This window comes from Natator depressus, chromosome 23, assembly GCF_965152275.1.
Source record: "Natator depressus isolate rNatDep1 chromosome 23, rNatDep2.hap1, whole genome shotgun sequence".
Classification (NCBI taxonomy): domain Eukaryota; kingdom Metazoa; phylum Chordata; order Testudines; family Cheloniidae; genus Natator; species Natator depressus.
The window spans coordinates 21,848,528-21,855,293 of NC_134256.1; the positions used below are offsets into that span (position 1 = coordinate 21,848,528).

Here is a 6,766-nt window from a genome sequence, read left to right on the forward strand (position 1 = left end):
ATGGGGCTCTCCCCTAGCAGTCAGGGCCGGGCACTGGGAGATGTGGTGGGGCGGGGAGGGGGTCTCTCCGTGCCGCTGTCCATCGAAGTGTCTCCCTCCCTCTCTCCCAGATGCCCCTGGGGCGCCAGTTCCCGTAGCGTCTCCTCCTCCGGCCGCACCCCCCGGCCCCCCCGTGCCCCCTCCTCCGGGGGGCTGCCGGCCGGCCCAGGACAAGGATGCCCCTCCGGGCCCTGCTGCGCCAGGCCGGCCTCGCCGCAGTGCGTGTGCGACACCCGGCCCTGGTTCACGCCGCAGTCCCTCGCCCGCCAGGCCCGTGCCGTGGACGGCGACGACCAGCTGCTGACCCGGGTGCCGCCCGCCCTTGCCCCGGACACCCAGGTCCTGCTACGGCAGAGCCACGAGATCACCCGGCTCCCCGGCGCGCTCCGGCGCCTGCCGAACCTCACAGAGCCGGACCTGTCCCAGAGCCGCCTGGCCAGCCTGCCCAGCCTCCTCACCCTCCACCTGGAGGAGAAGCAGCTCGGGGAGCTGCCCGAGGGCGGCCTGCGGGGGCTGGTGGCCTTGGAGGAGCTTTACCTGGATCACAACCGCCTGCTCTCCGTCGCCCCCTCGGCCTTGGCCGGCCTGGCCCGGCTGCACCGCAACGGCAACCGGCTGCGGGCCGTGGGCCCCCGCTGGTTCCTGCCCCTGCCCCGCCTGGAGCTCCATGTGCTCGGCGAGAGCCCCATCCCGCGGCTGGAGCTGGGTGGCTTCCGGCCCCTGGGGCGGCTGCGCAGCTCATTGCTGGCCGGCATGGGGCTGCGGGACCTGCCGGCTGAGGCCTTCCAGGGGCTGGCGGAGCTGGAGAGCCTCTCGCTCTTCCGCAGCCGGCTGGCCCGGGTGCCGGCGGCCGCCCTGCGCCGCCCGCCCCTGCTCAAGTGCCTGGACCTGAAGAAGAACCCCATCAGGGAGCTGCGGGCGGGCGATTTCCGGGGCACCCCGCGCCTGGAGGAGCTGAGCCTCGGTGCCCTGGAGGAGCTCACCGGGGCAGCCGAGGGGGCCTTCGCCGGCCTGCCCCAGCTGGCCAAGCTGGACCTGAACCGCCACCCCCGCCTGGCCTACCTGCCCCCGGCCGCCTTGCGGGGGGCGCCGGCCCTGCGCACCCTGCTGGCCACCGACGGGGCCCTGGGGCTGCTGCCTGGCCGGCTGCTGGCTTCCCTGCCCAGCCTGGCCGCCCTCAGCCTGCGGGGCAACCTGCTGCGCTGCGACTGCCCGGCCGCCTGGCTGGGGCTGGCGCGGCTGCGGTGGGTGGACCCCGGGGCCACCCTCTGTGCGGCCCCCCCGGCGCGGCCAGCCGGCCGCTGCGGGAGAGGCTGGAGGGCGGCGGGGGCCAGGGCTGCTCCCTGGCGTTCCCCCCCCGGGGCTGGCCCGACAGGCTGGGGGTGGCGCCCGGCGGCTCCGTCACCCTGAGTTGCCCGGCCAGCGCCGAGCTGCCCCTGGAGATCTCCTGGCTGGGGCTGGCCCGGGGGGACCCTGGAGCTGGTCGGAGTGGGACTGGCCCATGCCGGGCAATACACGTGCGTGGCGCAGAATGAGGCGGGCTCTGGCAGCCGCGCCCTGGCGCTGGAGGTGCTGGGGGGTGGAGGGAGGGGGGCGCTGTGCGGAGACCAGAGGGGGACTTGGGGGCAGGGGCGGTCCAGCCTTGCTCATGAAGAAGGTCCAGTCCCATTTTGTGGTGGTGGAGTGGACTGGGGGGGGACTGGTCTCCATGGGCCCCCCCCCGGGGCCTCCCTGGCCCCCCAGCCCCGCGGCCCTCGCTGGACCTCGGCCACCATGCACATCCATAGCCCCCACCCCAGGTGCTGCTGGGCAGCCAGCAGGTCAACCTGACGCACCCGCAGCTGGCCACATGCTACGAGATCTGCATGACCCTGCGGGCCACGGAAACACCCACCCTGGCCACCGTGGCCTCGCCCCCAGCGACCACAGCGTCCACCCTGGCGACCGCCATAGCAACAGCATCCTCCAGAGTACCGGCCGCCCTAGCAACCGCATCCTTCGCCACAGCAACCGCCACCTCCCTAGCAACTGGACCCTCTCTGGCAACTGCTGCATCTTCCTTAGCAACCGTATCCGCTGCGGCAACCGCGGCATCCTCCCGCGCGACCGAGGACTTCTCCCTCACAACCGCCTCTGCCCCAGCGGCCCCGGGCACGCAGCGGGCCTGCCTGAACGTGACCAGGGCGGGGCTGGGGCTGGCAGGGCGAGGGCCGGGCGGCGCGGCCCTGGCGGCCGTGACGGGCTCCCTGCTGGTGGCCCTGTGCACGGTGATGCTGGCCCGCTACGCTGGCCGGCGGCTCAGGGAACTGGGCTACCGGGCTGCCCTCGAGCCCTACCGGCAGCCCCCGGCCACCCTCCTGCTCAGCTAGATCTATGCCCCCCTCATCAGCCTGGGGGAGGTAGAGAGGGACCCCCTGCCCCTCCCTGCCCCCCTGCTGGCCCCCCACTTCGACACCTCCAAGACATGCCTTTGGCAGCCCTGAACCTGGGCAGGAGACACGTGGAAAAATTTGCAAGGGCGGGGGGGGATATCACTGCCCCAAACCCTGCCTCCACACACACCCCCCAGGCCTATATTTGGGGTGTCAAGGGGGAGCTGCCCCTCCCGCAATTGCCCCTCCGATCGGTACACACACACACAGAGAAGTAGCACAAAGGTGTGTCTTTCCCAAGGCCTCGCAGCCAGGTGCCGGGGGGAGGGAACTTCCCAGGGCCAAGGCATGAGGTGCTGGAGCCGCGGGGGGGAGGGGGGGGCTGCAGAATAAAGCTCTGGAGTTGGAAGAAGGAATGTGGTTTTTGTGTGTGTCATTGAGGAGATGGCACCCCCCCACCACGCCCCGCTCAGAGCCGTGGGGCCAGCCTGCCCCACTAGGGACTGGCTGGCTCAGGGGGTGGGGAATGGGGCGCAGGGCCTGACCCCTGTAGGGGGCGCCGGCTCCCATCCAGACTGGCTGGCTCGGGGTGGGGGGGGGTGAGAAATGAGATTCCCCCCCGCCCCCCCCCAAGCTCTGCCGGTGCCCCTCACTCCCGACCTTCAGCCCCCCGCCAGCCCAGCCCCACCCCCTTAGTTCCCTGAGCCCTGGGTCAGATGCCCAGGCCAACGGGCAGGGTGCCCAGCCAGCCGCTGCAGGCGGACAAGGGGGCCGGCCGGGTGCTTGTTGCTCCGGCTGCGTGGGGAGGCCCAAACCCAGAGCCCCCGGTTCTGCCCCCCCCCGCCCTGGAGAATGGCCCCCCCCCCAATCCGTACCCACCGCTGAGGCGTCTGGAAAACCAGCCCAACGGGCAGGGACGGAGGCTCCCGGCACCCCTGGGGGCTGGGCCCGGTGGCTAATTCCTCGCGCCCGCCAACACCGACGCCCACTTCCCAGGCTGCCTTTGTCCCGTTGCAACTTCCAGCCATGGGCTGGGGTTCGCCCGGCCGCTGCTGGCCTGTGGGGTCCGGCAGTAAATGTCTGCCCCCCACCCCGGCGCTCTCCGTGACACCAAACAGCTGGCGCGCCTGGCATCTCTCAGGCCGTAACGCGTCCTCGTCGCTCTCCCTGACCCCTCCCCGATGGATCTCCCCCCCTCATTGGGGGCCCCGGACCGGCGGTCGCCCCAGGCCCAGCCATGGCCCCACCATGACAAGGGGCTTGAGGCCGGGAGCAGACGGATGGGGGGGGGAGTCAGCAACCTCCATCCATTTCCCGCCACACTGCCCCACCCCCAGTTTATCCCTGCCCAGGGCCCCGAGCAACTCGGTCCCCACCCCGCACTGCCAACCTGCCCACCCCTCTGCCAGGGTCCTGGTGCCCGGTGCCCCGCCTCCCCCCAGCTGAGAGACAACGGTGGCCGATTAGATCGTTTAAAAATAGATTTATTTACAGGGCAGGGTCACCAGGGGGAGTTGTCGCACCGAGCGCGTGCCCCATCCCACCCTGGGGGAGGACAGATGGGGGGGGGCAGGGCCGGGGTTAACAAGGCAGAAACAGGGACACAGATGGGGAAGAACGGGGGGGGGGGGCTGCTGCCTTTGGATCCACCCCAGCACAACAGGATCCCAGCATCAGCTCCCACATGGTACCTGGGATCCCAGGATCTACTCTCACAGAGTGTGGTGGGATCACAGGATCCACTCCCACCCTGCATGGTAGGATCCCGGGATCCACTCCCGCACTCCACAGTAGGATCCTGGGATCCACTCCCACACACCATGGTGGGATCCTGGGATCCACTCCCATACACCATGGGATCCACTCCCACACTGCATGGTAGGACCCCGGGATCCACCCCCACACACCATGGTACGATCCTGGGATCCACCCCCACACACCATGGTACGATCCTGGGATCCACTCCCCATTCTGGATTGGAGCCTGGGATCCTGCCATAGTGTCCAATACATGGTTAGATAAATTCCCCAGGCTGGAAATCTCCAAGCCACATCAGTCGCCAGCCAGGCCCAGGTCCCCACTGGCCCCCCCAGCCACCGCCCCCCAAACTGCTCCCTCCTTGCCCCACAGGACGCTAAACAGCTCAACCCCCCCCACATTGCGGCTTCGGGACGGAGGGCGCGCCAGGGTGCAGCAGCTGGCGACCCCAATGGGGGAGGCATGGGGGGTAAAAACAGGGCCAGCGTCTCTCCCCCACAGCAGAGAACAGCTCTGAAAACCCGGCAAGCCAGCAGAGTGGGGTCCACTCATGTCCAACACATGGCAGCACGTGTTCTGCTCATGGGTTACTTGTGGTTTACTCATGGGTTACACATAGTTTACACGTGGTTTACAGATGGCTTACTCATGACTTTCCCCTATTTCACATGTTATTGACCCATGGTTTACACGTGTGCTCCTCGTAGTTTACTCACATGTTGCATGTGTTTTATTCATGGCTCATCCATGGTGGCCTCACAGCAGCATGTGTGTGACTCATCGTTAGCGTGTCTCAGCTGGGGCTTCGCTGGAGCCCATTCCCCGGCACCCTCCTGGCCTCACTGTGCTTGGCTCTAGGCTCAGCCATGGCTCATGCATGGATTTGGCCCAGCTCGGTCTCCATGAAGCCGCTCCTGGGTGCCTCGCCAGTGTCTCACAGGTCGTCCAAAGTGCCTGATGCACCGGGCGGAGACGGCCAGAGCCGAGGGGCCTTGACAGTGCAAACCAGCATGATTACGACAGTTCAAAAGCGCCCTCAGGGGAAGGAGGTGGGTCACCCCAGAGAGGCGGACAACACTGCCTTTCAAGCACAAAGGTGTCTGTTGGCCAATTAGTGAGACAACTGGGCCACAGCCAACAATTGCCATCCAATTACACCCTCCTCCCACCCCCATTCGGCTGACACCATCTTCCCAGACACAGGAGTCCTGCTCCATTAATGCCAGCAGCGACAGCGTCCCCCGATCTACACCACGGGGACGGAAATTCAGAGCTCATCTCCGTGTTACTGCCTCCAATCGCTCTGTGAATCCCTCCCCTAAATCCAGGGAGTTCACTTCCCCCCCTTCCAATTCCCCCACTTCTGTTGTAAAAGCCCCCCCTCTTCCCCATTCAAAAATAGAACCATTTTATATATTAAAAAAGACGGCCCGGCAGGTAATTACCACCGAGTCCCATAGGTTTGTATATGATCAATGCACATAGCTCAATAATATCAATATACTCTCTGAAAAATAGAAAGGAGCCGGGAATCCCGTGGGGCGCTAAATAAATGACATTCGGAAATTTCAGCCCCTTGGGATGGCCCCACAAAAATATAGATCTATATCTCGAGCAAGAAGCTCACAGCCCCGGAAAATTTTGGTATCAAAACAAGAAGACAAGGCAGCCCTTTCCCATATGATGCAGTGCAGGCCTTGCAGGACTAACAGGAAGTCAATAGCAGTGAGAAGGGCGGGACGTCGTCCTTCGTCCCGTCCACAGAATTGGTGGCCTTTGACTCACAGGAAGTAGATGAGAGGTTAATAAGGCGGGACTTCCTCCTTTGCCATGTCCACAGAATAGGTGGCCTTGGATTCGCAGGAAGCAGATGAGAGGTTAATAAGGCGGGACGTCCTCCTTTGGCACTTCCCCAGAATCAGCACGCTTTGAACAGGAAGTAGCAGAGTGGAAACAGGGCAGAACTTCCTCCTTTGCCATTTCCATGGCTGCACAAGAGGCGCTCAAGGGCCAGCAGGAAGTCAAAGGAGGAAACAAGAGGACGACTGTCCTGAAAAAGGCGGGACTTCCTCTGCTGTCATTTCCCAGGCAAAAAATGGGAGGCAAATGAAGGAATCCTCCCTAGGAAAGGTGTGAGGGATGGGACTCCTCTGCGGCCATTTCCACGGTGACCTTTGATCGTCAGGAAATAAATCAAGGAAACAGGCTTTGCAAGGAGGGAAACGGCCCCTGAAATCAGTGGGTGGGACTTCCCTCTCGGCCGTTTCCATGGTGACGAACAGGCAACCTTCGACCTTCAGGAGGGAACTAGGGCGGGACTTCCTCCGCCTGCCACTTCTACGGAGACTCAAGGAGGTGACCTTTGACCTCCAGGAAGTAAATCAAGGAACAAGAAGCGGAGAGCAGGACTTCTTCCTCCACCGGAACCACGGGGATGAATCCCATGTGTGGTGTCAGCAAACAAAGATGGCCGACACACACACACACACCCCCCTCCAGCCATAACAAACATGGCCAACACTGCTACCCTTTCAAAACAAAGATGGCCGACGTAGAGCCCACACAAAGAGGAGCTCCGAGGAGGCCATGGCATGGGG

At 64.9% G+C, this 6,766-nt stretch overlaps 1 protein-coding gene across 1 annotated transcript; it reads left to right on the top strand.

Annotated features, from left to right (window-relative positions):
- Positions 1 to 2,408, top strand: LOC141976463 (uncharacterized). Its single transcript, XM_074937453.1, has 3 exons — positions 1 to 1,309; positions 1,463 to 1,608; positions 1,839 to 2,408. The coding sequence occupies exons 1-3, from the start codon at positions 1 to 3 to the stop codon at positions 2,406 to 2,408; spliced, it is 2,025 nt and encodes a 674-aa protein (XP_074793554.1).
- Positions 2,409 to 6,766: the final 4,358 nt, after the last annotated feature.

Coding starts and splice junctions, on each gene's coding strand:
- LOC141976463 (XM_074937453.1), top strand. CDS start 1: ATGGGGCTCTCCCCTAGCAGTCAGGGCCGGGCACTGGGAGATGTGGTG. Junction 1,310..1,462: donor GGACCCCGGGGCCACCCTCT/GTGCGGCCCCCC, acceptor TTGCCCGGCCAG/CGCCGAGCTGCCCCTGGAGA. Junction 1,609..1,838: donor GCCGCGCCCTGGCGCTGGAG/GTGCTGGGGGGT, acceptor CCCCCACCCCAG/GTGCTGCTGGGCAGCCAGCA.